This window comes from Scedosporium apiospermum (genome assembly GCF_000732125.1).
Source record: "Scedosporium apiospermum strain IHEM 14462 chromosome Unknown SEQ_SAPIO_0176, whole genome shotgun sequence".
NCBI lineage: Eukaryota > Fungi > Ascomycota > Sordariomycetes > Microascales > Microascaceae > Scedosporium > Scedosporium apiospermum.
In genome coordinates this window covers 1,277,107-1,291,811 of record NW_015971877.1, presented here as the reverse complement: position 1 = coordinate 1,291,811, position 14,705 = coordinate 1,277,107, and the positions used below count along the sequence as shown (strand labels likewise).

The 14,705-nt window shown below is 51.3% G+C and overlaps 1 protein-coding gene and 1 pseudogene across 1 annotated transcript; one reads left to right on the top strand and one right to left on the bottom strand.

Annotated features, from left to right (window-relative positions):
- Positions 1-1,861: 1,861 nt before the first annotated feature.
- On the top strand, positions 1,862-4,547 carry SAPIO_CDS10892 (uncharacterized protein; the record flags this gene model as incomplete). The annotated part of the gene is made up of 5 exons (XM_016784427.1): positions 1,862-2,541; positions 2,649-2,701; positions 2,790-3,096; positions 3,161-3,744; positions 3,817-4,547. The coding sequence occupies 5 exons, from the start codon at positions 1,862-1,864 to the stop codon at positions 4,545-4,547; spliced, it is 2,355 nt and encodes a 784-aa protein (XP_016638643.1).
- A 2,160-nt stretch (positions 4,548-6,707) lies between these two features.
- On the bottom strand, positions 6,708-7,340 carry SAPIO_CDS10891 (annotated as a pseudogene; the record flags this gene model as incomplete).
- Positions 7,341-14,705: the final 7,365 nt, after the last annotated feature.

Sequence of the window (14,705 nt, the reverse complement as noted above, 5' to 3'; positions counted from 1 at the left end):
GCGAAATCCATCCTCCACTATTGGACTCATCGCCTCGGCTGCACTTCCCTCTCCACGCCCTCCTGCGATGTGCAGACGCTAGATCAAGCCACATGCACAAACCGATACCGAGGCCAAGAAGGACCGGTGAGACAATTAGATCATCGAAGGAAAGAGTCAACTTTGTTCCGCTCCTCTTCATCTCGCCAAATAACTGCAATACGCCCTCGAGTTGAATGGCAAGGTTGCAGTAAACGAGGCCAGGTCAAGCGTCGTCGCTTCATAGTGAACTCCGCACAAAAGCAACACGGCGAGACCTTGGGACCCACCCTTGGTCGGTCAGGGGAATTTCCATCCATAGATTTCAACGAAGGGGTAAGGTACATCATCGCATTTGGTCCAAAAGGGACAACTGGCCGGAAGCTCGACTTAGGACCATTTCATGCAAAACAGGACGAGCAAAGGGCGACTGTCAGCTGGACCCTGGACATCCAAGGAAGGCAGAAGGTCCACCAGTCAGAGAAGACCTGACCACCAAGGCGGAGCTGGTATCCGAGGTGGCGGAACGGAACTTGAAGAACGAACCGAAGATTGCATCGAGAGAAAAGAAGAAGAAGAAAAATACTCTAGAGAGTGCGATTGCCGTCGACATGCCGGGGAGACACGTCAGGTTGCCAACAACATAGCGAGGACCTCACGACTGACGGATGAAGGTGGACGCTGCCGTGGACCTTCCGAGCCCGAATATTCCTTTTCTTCCATCCAAGTCACTCGACTGCCACTGTACGTGGAAAGGTACATTCAACGGTACCTGAGTACCGCCATACCTGTTAGGGTCGTCTCAAAGAACGTTCCTGGTCTGGAGACCCTTGTGTTTTGGAGGGGTGGGCAGGTTGTGGCCCAAGCTCCCTGAGCTTCCCTTGAACCTTGGTGAGGTAGCCAACCAGCAGTTAGACCGCCCCAAGCACCCACCGAATACAACCAAACACGGTCATTATAGCGCACGTCTTAGCGCCCACCCACTGGTTCCCGAACGCTATTCCGCGACATCAGCGTCTCATCGACCAACAAATCCGGGCAAGAAGTGCCCCTTGCTCACCACGCAAACCACGAAAGTACTTCGTACAAGTATTTACCGCATAAATCGACCGTTTGGAGCCGGCCTTTTTTTTTTCCCACGCCAAAACCGACATTATTACTGTGACCTTGCCACGCTTCCTCGGCTTCCTGGTTCTTCCTTTCCGCCCCGAACAATCACCAGCCATTCCAGCCAACCAGCCCAATGCGCGTCTGTCGCGTCGAGGAATACTAGGTAAGGTTTCGGACACTCTACGTTGCCGCTCCCCATATCATCCGCACACAATGCCTCTTATTTCTACCGCATGTTTGCCAACATGAAGGCGGATTCTATTCTTCTAGTCGTCGTTTCCCCAAGTCTGCCGCTGCGGACCGGCGATGACGAAGTTGATTCTCGGACGCGTGGTACTTATGAAGGGAAACGTTGCTGACCTGCCAAAATGGGAAGCCATCATTTACTAGACTTCGGGTTTTGTCCTCCATATCGCGGAATTACACATTGGAAATTAGACATTGGAATCCATCTATCGAATCTCTAGATTTGGTCGTGGCTGTCTTTTGCGAGGTGCATCGGCGGGTGTGAACTAGCTGCTCCGAGTCACACCGAGCTCGGCGGATACGAATCGGCGCGAAATCCACATTCTGAACCCCCGTCACGAATAATTCTATTTTCCCATTCCTCTCGACGATTCCTACACGCAACCCATGTTCGGTAGCCCAGCAGTGGCAGGCTGAATTTCATCCCACATGATCATAGTTGATTCCAGACGGTAGTTACACTGGTCGCTGGTGGCTGGCTGTTGCCATGCAGGCATATCCTACCCCAGTTACGGAGTCCGTGGATAGCTCGAACCCGTTCTATCCCCGCGATAGCCACCAGATCACCCATCAAATGGATCCAGAAACCGACCACAGGCCCGATCGGCCGCCCTCTCCACCGCGAGAGCACGGCCAACCGCCTCCACCGCCGCCTCCTCCTCCAGACATCGAGCCGCATAATATCCGAGAGCTTCAGATAGCTGCGCAGTTAGGACAGGATCTCGCCGGAGCAGCGTCCCTCATTCCGAGCGCAAGCGGCGATATTTCTATAGAGCAGATGCCGCCCGAGCAGGCCCTCCGTAATCTCCTACCACATCCCCAGCTCAAGCCGGACGCCCAGCACCACCAAGTTCACGAGGTAGTACACCAAGACGAGGCAGGCCAGGTCCAGCACTATGTGGGCGAGCCTCAACATCACGCTGATCAGATGGCGCTTGCCATGCCCATGACCCTCGACCACTCTCACGCCACGGCCCACTTTGCGTCGACCGAACCGCCGCCGCGCAAGCGATCGAAAGTCTCCCGAGCTTGTGACGAATGTCGGAGGAAGAAGGTCAAATGCGATGCGCAGACGGATGCCGGGGGTGCGCCGTGCTCGAGTTGTCGAAGGGCCAACCTCGAGTGCCTTTTTAGCCGCATTCCTCAGAAGCGTGGACCAAGCAAAGGGTATGTGTTAATCATCCCCCTCAAGACGCATACATTCCTGGGAGGGAGTCCCGCCCGGAAGAGGTAATCCCCCCGCGCTTCTCTCATACGCTGACGGTTCCCTGAAGGTACATTAAAGAGCTCGCCGACCGCATTGGCAGCATCGAACAGCTCGTTCAAGGTTAGTCGATTTCTTCTCCCCCCCTCCCCCCCAGCACACCATCGCCTGAGTCAACAAACACCAATTTCTAACATCATGATGGACGTAGGTCCAAGCGAGGATCGCGGCACAAAACGTTCCTTCTCGGCAATGTCAGGGGGCAGTGCAACCGCAGAAACACCTGCTCCCTCTCGATCCATGCTATGGGGTACGGAGCCCAGGAATCCGCAGCCGAGTTCAGTGCCAATTCCTGAACGCTACCAAACATCTTACTCCCCAAGTGAGCTACTACCTCATTCCGAGTTCGAGCCCGCGCCGCTCGTTGGGGCAAGTGCTCCTATCCAGGTTAGAGACATATCCAATGCCGGCCCAGCATTTGGGCCGCGGCCCACTATTCATCCCGACATTTTTAACGGGTAAGTTCTGGTGGTCTTGATTGAGACTTCGAGCCCCGGTTTATTCTAACATACATTGCTCAAGGTACATATCTGCGATCCACCCTTACTTGCCCTTCCTACCCGATAACAAGGAACAATTGGAGGGTCAGTTAGCGCAGTGTCCTGTCCTCCTTCAGGAGGCTTTCACCGAGTCGCTCACCGTGACGGTTTCATCGTTTTCGTCAGACCCAGCGCAGGTCTCGCCAGTCGATGTCGGCCGAGCCTATCAAAAGCTTGTTGACTGGGAGCTATCTTCAACTATACCTCCCCCAAGCCAGCGTCGGGTCACGGATCCTATTTATATCCAAACGCTGATCCTCATGGTGATTGAGGCGGACAACCGCCCACCCAACGCTGGAGGCCCACCTAAAGAAGCTGTCATAGGAAGAGCTGTGAGTGGAGCACTAGCGAGGAGGTTCCACCAATACAGGTATAGGCCTCCAAGCGACTCTACCCCGGGGTCTGATGCGGAAGAGATCCTATATCTCAAGACGTGGTGGGTGTTGGTAGTGCTCGATAGGTGGCATGCTATTAGCACGGGAAGTCATGTAATGATCCACAAGAGGGACATGATTTCGCCGCCTGGATTGAAGAAGCTCCTTGGAGAGGGGTTCTATTTCCTACTTCGTAAGTCGATTCCAAGTTCTTGCGTGTAGGTAATTGGGAAGACGGGCAAAATCTAATACTAGCTCCAATTAGGTTTCACAAGGATCCTTGGCCCGGCATCTACTATCTGCTCCAACTTGCAAGACCCCCCAGCTTCTCCAACCGCCAACGAACAAGAGCTTTCAACACTGCTACACACCTGGCTCGAGGAGGACAGGGAAGAACTGCCAGACCATGTTGACCCCGTTAAGTTCCCAGTTGTGCATCTCGCCTACTGGCACTGCCGGCTCCTAACCTACCTCGTCGATACCGAAGCCTCCGCGACGGCGGTCCTCTCAACGTGTCAAAAGGCCGTCGGCCTCCTCGTCAAGAGCCGCGACCTCATCAGCCCGTTCAACCACCACCTCGCCATCCTCACTACTCTATGTCTCCTCGAACTGACGGCCGTGAAGGCCAAAAAGGAAGAGGCGCTGACCCTCCTCAGAGATATCCGGGACCACCAAATCGCCCCTTCAGCGTGGAATGGCGCCATAAAGGCCACAGTCGACGACAAGCTAGCGCTCCTCGCGTTGGCGCCGCTGGGATACTCCTTGGTTGAGAAGACGGCCCGAGAAAGTCTCCAGCGCCTCGCCGACGTGGCCACGGCCAGGTCTGGGACCAAAGAGCCCAAGGATGACGAGACAGCGGCTGATTTGGAGGGGAGGGCTGGTGGTGGATCACAGTCCCTCGAGGCAGCTGTGAGGCCGTATCAATATTTGGGGTTCAACCCTGCGCCGATACTGAGGGTCGGGTATCTGTCTGTTATGCGGGAGATGCATCCGTAGGAGTTGGGTGCTCTCCCTTCTACTTTTTCATTGTGTTTTTCTTCTTCTCATCTCCGCAGGACAAGGCTTTCGACAACGTTTTCTTTCCCCTTCCGTCGTCCTGTAGCATTATTTGGTTTGGCCTCATCGGCCGGCTATTCGTCATTTCATATTAGCAACGCTCCTCATGTCCGACATCTCCCTCCTCTTTTCACCTTGGCGCATTTGTTTCTTTTTCTTTTATTTTTTATTTTTTTTTTTCTCTGTTTCCTTTCGTCCTCTACTGATATGCATACGTCGTCAAGACTCCCGTTTAGTTTCTTCTCCAACCTCCATCCCCGCAAATTTTAGCTGCATCACGCCCCACTAAGTTGAATGGGTTCCCCAGATTTCTTTTTCCTCTCTTTCTGCCTTTCCCAATGTTTGTTCCTGTTAGTTTATCTCTTTTGTTGCGGTTACGAAAGTGTAGAATACCCTCGCCATTTCTTTTTTTAAGTCTCTAGGACGTCGAAATGTGAACAAGGAATCTGAATCTCGGAAATATATATCTTACATCATTAGAACCCTGATATACCCGGTTCTTTTTCTCTTAACAAGATGCCCGTATACGTCGTAGCCGGACATTTTTAAGACCAATTGGGTCCCCCTTCGTGCGAAGACATCGACGTAATTACTCCAACCCTGTTGTCTCGTTCCGTTTTCCCGTTTACTACTTTTCCGCCCGGCCGGAGATTATTCATTCACCAGGAGAAAAAAACTGTGCGGAGATCGAAAATAGAAGACGAAAGTAAGAGAGGGGAGGAAAAACAAGCAAGCTTGGAAGCACTCCTTCAGAACATGGGAGAAACGGGATGGTCAATTTCACATGTTTTCCACGTTTTGTTTTCCCTCGTAAAAACTCTAATCACATGTAAGTCAAGGCCTCGACTCACTTCAGCTGTCAAGAGATAATCTTGTGATCCAGGGAAGGAGCGGCTGGTTATGGAGACGTCAAGAAGCTTTCAAAAAGTGTGTTGCACTCGGTATTGGCCAAGATAAACAGTAGTAAGTATATTCGACGTATCTTCATTCATTTCCATCGAAAATGATTCGAGCCCAATTCCCGTCCCGACGAAAAAGAAAGATCCCTAAAATGCCCGCCGCTCCTTTCCTTTCGCGCCTCGCAAAAACAAGCACAACGGAAATAGAAAAAAGCCACCGCGTGGGGTAGAAACGGAGCCCCTCCGTATGAACTGCTTAAGATGGGTGCCTTTGTATAAATATACCAATAAAAAGGGAGGGAAAACACCAGAATAACCCTCCGTCAATGCTAGAAAACCACGTTTGTCCTCCGTCCATGTCCGTCCCGATACTGAAACTCCAGTATAAAATGTTTGCGTATAATATATGAAAAAGGAAGAGACCCGTATAGACAGGGAAAGAAATAGAAAAGAATCCGGGGGATATAAGAGAAAACAAAACAATGCCACCGAACAGCAGAAGTAGAAGTCCACCCAAGTCGCTGTTGAATATGCGAACCCCGAGCATCACAAACAACCACCCACGTTTTCCTCCAACAATGTAATAAAGCAACGTTTTCCGCCCTTGACCGATTTTCCATGGTTTTCCCTGGGACACTGTGCCGTCCGCCGTGCTGTCTGTTGGATAGGAAATCGAAAACCTTGTCTCTCTGTGATTCCCAGCTGCGTCCCGACACTGCCATTGCCGATGTTGAGATTGGCTTGAAAATCCACACAAGAACAGAGGAAAGAAGAAGAACGAAAAGAAGGAAAAGAAAATAAGAAGAAAAAAAAAAAGGACCAATGGTAAAAGGTATATAACTGAATCATAAAACAAGGTAAAAACTTTTGCCTCCCCACGATTCAAGATTCTCCCCTTCAGGTCCTTCTCTGGACCTATTGGTTCCTGCCCTTTCCCTCAAACCATGCCCGACGGACTGATGATGTCAACGACTTTCTTTTTTTGGTTTTTTTTTGTTCGTTCTTTTCTTTGCCGTCCCAAACGCTCATGTTCGTATAAGTCGTTCTCTTGAAACTCCTCGCTTATTTAAAAAAATATATATATATATAGATAAGGAAAAAAAATGACTAGATCCGGCCCATGATGAAAACCTTTTGTTAGAAATTAAGAAAAAAAAAAATACTGGAAGAATGCTCTCGGTATCGCTCATAGCGTGCGTAGTTAGTATTGGCGATACTCGGTAGACTTATCAACCGAGTTAACATCGCCATAGCCCATCGCTAGAAACTCGTCGTTAAAGTTGAAATTGAGGTCTCCAATTTCTCCCATGTCGTCCCGAATTTCAGGATGTCCCTGCGCTCTTTTCGTGTCGTAGCCCTCGAGGCTCTGGAATAGTTGATCGGCACAAAAGTCTTCGGGATGCCCCTCGTCGGCTTCAGAAACTTCGCCCGACGTCGCTCCGATTAAGTTGGGCAGCTGGTCGAGAGACTGTTCGCCGTGGTCGGGGACCGTGGGGAAATCGAAGAAGGCGCCAACGTTGTTGTGGCTCATCGTGTTGTAAGTCGGCGTTATCATGTTGCCCCACATGTTCGACGGCGTCGTCAGGCCAGCGCTCAGGAGCGGCGTGTCGTTGTCGGCGAAACTAGTCGCGTTAAAGAGGTCGAACCCTGCGTTTGCCGTGGACATATAGAGTGGGTACCTTGGGATGCGGGACATGTCGAGAGGAGCAGGGTGGTGGCTAGCCATGGAAGCGCCGAGGATATCGCCGAGCATTGGTGATCCGGATTCTTCGCCAGAGTCGGGGGTGGTATCGCCCGAAGCTTCGTGCTGAGGACTGCCGGTAAAGCTCTGCATGGCACCAGACGACCTCCGCCTCCTTGCGACGGAGCTAGGGCGCCCGAGAGATACGGATGACCTGTTCTTTAGAGCTGCTCTAGGTTGGGCCGCAGGCTTTTGTACGCCGGGGAAAGTGGGCGACGTAACAAGGCTCGATCGTCGGACTCGTGAGGTAGCTTTCGTGTGGTGGCGGGTTGGGGCGATGTCGCTCGTCGCTAGCTGAGGGGGGGTTGATGCGTCCGACGAAGGAGATGCTTTTTGTGAGCAAGAGCAAGCACCACCATGGTTGCAGCAACACGTTTCTATCACCCAGAGTGTTCTGTTAGATCCCGGCATCTTCGGGGCTCACACAGCTTGACCTCGGGCATGCCGGATTATTTACTTACGAGAGTGACCCTCAAGCGTCGGCTGCAAGTGAATGCACTTGCTAGGCTTGATTCCGCAGTCACACTTGACATGAGCAGACCGGGACTTGCGCATTGCTCTACAATGCGCACATTGAGATACCGGCCGGCCCTTCTTGTTAATGTGCTGGAGTGGTCGGTCTTCAGAACAAGTTCTGTGTCAGTCGTGTGTGTCCGACGCCGCATGCCTGCTGCTTACAGCTGTGCAGCCGTGGATTTCCTCACTAATACTAACCTGAGTGTTGGCAGTTGCTCACACGATGGCCGCGAACGCAGGCCTCGCAAGCGTATTTCTCACCGTCGATAATCATGTTGTTCGAAGCTAGCAAGAACGCAAGCTGGATAAAAGGAAGGGAAAAAGAAGCAAGGAAAAAAAAATAAGGGTAGGAAAGGAAGCCGGGGGAGGTAAATCTTAGGGACTTGAGACAAGTTTCGTCAAGGCCCAAGAACCCTGGTTCATTTACTCTTCTCAAATCTTGTGATGGGTGAGGAAGAAGGGAATTGTCACAAGCTTCCTTGGCTCGGTTGGCAGGCAATCGTCGAAGAGCCGCAAGAAGAAGAAGAGAGGAGCAAACGATGGCGAAGAGGAGGGGAGGATTTCGGTTCAGGAATGGTCACGATTTCATTTCAGAAATTGTTGGTTGTCGATGTTCTTCGTCAATTCGGGATCAAGTTTCATAAAACTCTTGGAAAGAAGCTCTGTGCAAAATAAAAAAAAAGCTGTTCCAAAAAGGACGAAGAGTGGAGCAACGGCAGAAACGAACAGACGCTCGTGCGGTCGAGTGGGTGTGTCGTAGACGATGGGAGTGTGCTTGATGGGAAGGAGAGGGGTGTCGATCGAGTCAAAGGCGGAATTGGGAGAAAGAGCAATGACTTGCTCTTGGGGAGAGGGAAGCCGTCAAAGTCGTAATAATCGTGTAAGTGCTTTGATCTGTATCTAACAGATCCGTGATGCGACAAACTCGCGGGTCGCGCGGGCAGTTGTTAGCGGGTTTTAGCAGAGAGCCGAGTTTGAGCAATGACTCCGTTATCGGGATGGTTTCAACTGGCGGCGAATCATCGACGTGCCAATAGGTGTGCTGGTTCGCTAAGCAAGTCGACAGGTGGATATTTTTTTTTTCGGATTTTAGGTTTTAGTTTGTCCTCGAGTGGGTGTATGTATGTGTGTGTGTCGTACGTGTGCTGTATGTGTGTGTGTGTATGTGTTGCCTTTTGGTGTTTTCTTTTTCTCTTGTGTCGTGCACTGCGAAAATGAATATATAAAAACGTCAGGCCAAGACAGCCGGGGCTCGTTTTCAAATGTAGCTTGGGAATTTCGGTTTCGGTCGGGAGGAGAGGAAGCTCGTACGACAGTCTGAAGGCCGAGGGAACCAGGCAGTGGACAACGGTGGATGGTGTCGAAGGGAACAAGAGTAGATTGAGCGTGTGCCCTGTGCGTGCTCTTTCTTCCGCCCAATGGTGGAGGGGCTGTCGACTACCGCGGGAATGATGAATGTCTGGTGTGTGTTGGACTAGGACAGGTATGTAGTGTTCGGTTCATCAACCTGCAGTGGTCTCGGATCGTGGTGCATCAACTGGTCGGATTATACTACCGCTAGCCGGTAGAAAGGGGAATTCATGTATATGCGTGAAGGGTTGAGTACAACACACAGCACAGCACAACACAAGCCGGGAGGAATCGCAGGGGAGGGAATACAAGGCAGTGGTTTTCCGACCAGAGACGAGCAGGAACGAAACTCGCCCGAGTGATATTGAATCGAGAAGGGGGCAAGAAGATCACTTCAAAGATATACGGAAGAAACGCGGGAGCGCAAGAAAGACCCAAGGGAGAATTTAGAGGACTAGGAAGGTCACAACGGGGTGCGTTTCCTTTTTATTATTTTGGACTCTGAAAAAGACCGGAAAGCAGCTGGGCTTCCGGCGAGGTCCAGTTTACGCTGGAGAAACGACAAGACTCGTTGCCATTGTAGCAGCACCCCAGGTGTACAACAGTGACCCTAGCATATTGTCGCGAGGTGAACAGAGAAAACATGAAGTCAGCCGCGAGAGGAGCTGGTCGAAAGCAAGGCCCGCGAAGGTACACGATTGTCCAATGTACTCCCCACCACTGTCGAAGTGAATTGGGGCACTGGCGAACCAAGACTGTCCTAAGCTACTTGGAGTTCGTATGACAGGCAGGAGCACTTTGATAAAAGAGGCTTCTAGCGGGGGGAGAAGGAGGAGGGGCGTCCGCATTGCTTGCTACTGGGGGGAGTACGTACTTGTATTCAGTATTATTGGCAGCACCCACCGGCAACTCACAAGGGCAGTCTAATTTCAGATAAACTCACGCCCCCCAGGACACTGGGGGTGTATCGAACAAGTCTCTCCCTGCTGTTATTACTTCACCCTTGTATTATCGGTAGACCCTGAAGTACGAAGTACATCAATCTAAGCAGTTTGCAGACGATCCCTCGGAGCCAGCACTGGTCATAGTGGGGTATGTCAATACCCTGGGAGCCTCACAAAATCTCGAGTGGGGGTTTTTCGCGGGTTGGCTGGGATAATAATGGAAGGGATTGAGGAGAGCCGGCACCAGAGCAGCAAGGATGTGATCCATGAAGCTCACGATCGGGGATCATGGAAGAATGGCATCTTGTGCACCGTTCTTTTGTGCGATCCTCTATCCTGCTTTTGTACTTCGTAATCGAGAGGCAAGCAAGGAAATTTGAATATTTAAATATGTACCTACTTCATTGGAGATACGAAAGCTGAGCGATCTATTGATGCATCTGGTTCGTACGATCAATTACACCATCCGGGCATTTTGCTCCTTGTCTAGGGACTGCCAGGGACTGTCAGGACTGTCCCCAAAACCCCAGAGATACGACTCGGCAGAGCAGGGGATCAGGGGAGTGTTAGCTGGCAGTCTGTCCAGGATGAGTTTTAAGTGTGCCATTGTGCAAACTGATCAAAACTGAAAAGTATTGTCAGCATATGACGATGCGATAAGTCCGTCCACCATCCCATCCATCCCATTTCCCATATGAGTAGAGTAAAGAGTTGACGACGGAGTACATCCCATCCATGACATCCATCCAGCATCCATGCCTGTCTGCAATGCAGCACACCCTTCTTTTCTCTTCTCGGTCGGCCGAATTAACTTCGAGCTCGGCGCTTGCTGGGTCCTTAGCCGAGCCCACCATGGTAGACATTGCTAGGAAATACAATTGAATACAAGTGTACTTCGTAGTTCTCCACCCTCCATTGTTCATCGTTCATCCCGAATCGCGTCCCGAATTGCACCTTCAGATCTTGGAACACCCAGGATTCAGCCATCCGCCTCTGCTTGTTTGTTTCTATCGGCCATTCCCTACGGCCCAGATAGAAGCAGTCTTGGGCTTCGCAATGACTCCAATCAATGACTACCGACAATTTGAGCCGAAATCAAGGGATTAATACTGCTCTTTGGACGGGTGAATGAAGCAAGATTGCAGCTTGGTCTTAGTGGACCTAGTAAGTTTTATGGGAGTGGATTGGAGTGGATTCGATTTGGTCTGGCCTTGTGCGTCATCAGGAACTCGACCCGCGGTGTCAAAATTATCGAGGTCTCATCTCATGTCCGTCCATCCCCCTGGGTCTATCTCCGAGTGCAGTGTAGCACTAACAAAACCTAGCCTAAGTTCACAAGCGCCCACTTTTTTTTTCTTTTTTCCTTTTCACAATTTTCGTTTTTTGCATTGTTGCAATTGTGTCGCCTGCTTACGTATGATGCAGGTTTGGATGTGCTACAGGATGAGCAGCACGCACTCCATACAGAGAAAGCTACACGACACGATGCAATATAATGAGCGGACCAGATCGACCGAACTGAATGCGACTTGTAAGTCGAGGGAGCAGACCTCAAAATACTCCACATTCAGTTACGTCGCCGTGCGGAGCTCTCCCCGTAGAAAACAACGGCTGGCTCGGGCTAAGAGAGCAAAGGGCGGGATGTGATGACCGTAAAGGGGCAATTCCCCCATACTCCATCCCACTCTCAAAGTCTGCGGTCGAGCCAAGATGGTGAAGACAACCGAGCATAGCCAAAGCCAAGCCTGCGTTTCCGACACCCCGCCCAATCACTCTTTCGGAGGAAGAGAAAGCGCCGACGTCCTGCCTCAGTGCCTCTCGACTATCATTTCTCCTTCCCCCCCTCCTTTAACTGTGGTTGGCCCCTCAGCTCCGTTCCTCCCCGCGTTCACTGCAGGATCGCTGCAGAACGGATGGGCTAGGTTGCCTGGCCACAGCAGGATCGTAATGTACACCAGAGGCGTATGTAGTATGCGCAGATGCAGGGTGCTGGCTTTCTCCAGCCTCTAGCGGCAGGTGTGGCGGTTAAGCAGTCATGAACTGCGCTTCTCCTGCCGGAAGGGTCTGGGTGGTCTGGGTGGTGTCTGTGAATAATGATAATACCAAGTTGGTCTTTGGACCGGATGGAAGAGTTGACCCCACAACAAATCAGGATGGTGGAAGTCTCCCCCAAGAATTGATTGATCGGAGAAGGACCTGTCGTTTTCGTGGAGTCTGAGAGATTGAACCTTTGTGGGATTCCAACCAGTTACTTCGTATTGGTGCCGGCCAAGACGGACAACGCTTGATTGATCGATCAGTGGTGAGATCGAGTGCCAGGCTGGCTGGCGACTGGAAATGAAGCACGAGGGTCCCAGCCCTTCCCGAAACCATCATGTTTCAAGGTCCGCTCAGGATAGACTCAACTTCCTTGATTTGATGGGTCAATGCCGCCATTAACGGCGAATCGCAACCGGCCAGGCGCGCAACGTTGCGCTATAGCCTAGCTGGCAGGCACAAAACCCACATTCAAACCAACGCTGAACTGAACTGTACCAGTGACCCCAAATCCACATCAATTGATCTCGATGCTGTGCATCACACCGCGCCCACTTCCCGGGTCCAATGTTCCCCCCAAATCATGAATACTTTCCATCGCTCTAACCTGCCCATTTTCTGTGTTGTCTCTGCAGGAAGCATGGAAAAAAATTTTCCACCACACCTCCACTCCCTTGATTATCTTCTATTCTAGGAAACGGAATTCTGTTTCCATTTCTTCTCTTAAACCATTCACGCGATCAACGTTTGATGCCGGCTCACTCGGCACTTGGGGGTGGAAATCAAGAAAGAGTGGGAGCAAGAGACGATGGAAAGCGAACTTGCTAGAAGCTTTCCGTCTTTTTCCTTTGCTTCCCCTCCCCATTCACGACATTCACGACGGTGAAGGAACGAAATCGTCCGAGGGTGTATCGTGGCCCTCCAGTAAGCATCAAGACGTTGAGCTTAGAGCCATGCAAGAGGAAATGGAAAATCGGCCCTGGCTAAGACCATCCTCGGCTATCTCCACCTACGAAAATACGCTATTGGCAGTCGGTTGCACCCGCAGACCAGCACATAGGGTTCTATGGAACGCAGCCAGCTGGCTCGGCAGAGAGACCTTCGATCCTTCAAGTGAAGTGCTGTCACTGACATCATGCACGTATCAGCCGAGTTCAGCCTCCAAGCTCGAACCTCAGGGCAGATGCTCGAATGGGAGAAAAGATACACCACTAGCTTAAATTTGAGAGGCAAGAGAAGGGCTGTTCTAAGCCAAGCGAGACGAGGCAGTGGTGGTAATTATGTAGGAAACTAGCACATCAACGTGACCAGAAGTAATCGGAAAGAGATTCATCTCTCCGGCCTCAGCGGAGATTGCGGAATTCTGGAAAGGGCGTATTGATTTGAGCAATCAATGACCAGGGCTATCGCTGGAATATCAGTGGGTATTGGAGGTTATCAGACAGCCAGCTCATTACGTTGATTAATGGAAACATCTCCACCCCATCCATCGTCGCGAGGTTGCTCGGAAAAGGCCCACGGAATCTAGGCAATCTTGGGAAAGGCTGGTGCCCGTCATTGATCCTTCATGCCATGCGAATTTTGAGCTACTCCATACCAGCCATGTCGTGTGGAGTGCTGATTTTACCAGCATGACCACATCCAGATGAAGCCAAGTCCGAACTAATATGCCCATCATTGATGTTGAACAGTGCAGCGACTGCACCTATGTACAAGTATACTACTGTACTACTCATCGACCACCACCAACCACACGACACTAGTATTCCTATTACAAAGTGACTCCATCAATCCGCCAAATCCCTTCCGGCCGACTCCATTGCCGCACCTCAGGCCAGCACCGCCAGATCGGGATGGTGATGCGTAACCTCCCCGATTCAGCAGGAGCCGGTCGAATGAGATGCCTAAAACGGTGGGCAACCCCAGAGAGTTGACACCATCGTCGCCCGAGTGCTACTGAATCGAAACGGGGTGGCTTGGAATTACCCTTCTAACCCTCTTAGGACAGGGCCAAGAATTCTCACCGAGGCTCCTCTCCCGAATACCCCAAGTTTCAAGTCCACGGCTTATTGCTGCGGGTTCCATATTTTTTTTCTTCTTCTTTTTGGTTGTCTCCTCCCTTTTTACTGCAAGTCGGCTAGATGTGGGTACGCGGATTGTGGACAGTCCGGTAATATCGCGGAGGGGACTGGTTGAATTTCCGACTTCGTATCCATTGGAGTTGGGGACTCTATCGGCCCCTTTCCCTTCTTCCCCTTCTATTCTCTTCTCCTTTTTCCATCCGGGTTCTCTCCATCTCTTACGCGGATGCAACGAGGATGAAGCGGCTAATTCGCCCGGTTCGTTATCACAGCTTTGTGATCGGCCCGTCATCTGAAGCAAATGGAACGGCCTTCGGCGCCAAGAATTCCTTTCTCGTTCTGCCTCCAATATTACCAGGCGGAGCTTCAGAATGGAAGGGCGCCCCGGATGGTGACGGTGACTGGCAAAACGCCGGTGTTATTTTCTGGGCTTCAAAGGTAGTGTACCGCGGTGGACCTCAAGTATTCCTTCGTACTTCGTACTTGTTCCAAACGGGCGACTTGGCTGAAGCTTGTTGACGTATCACAGG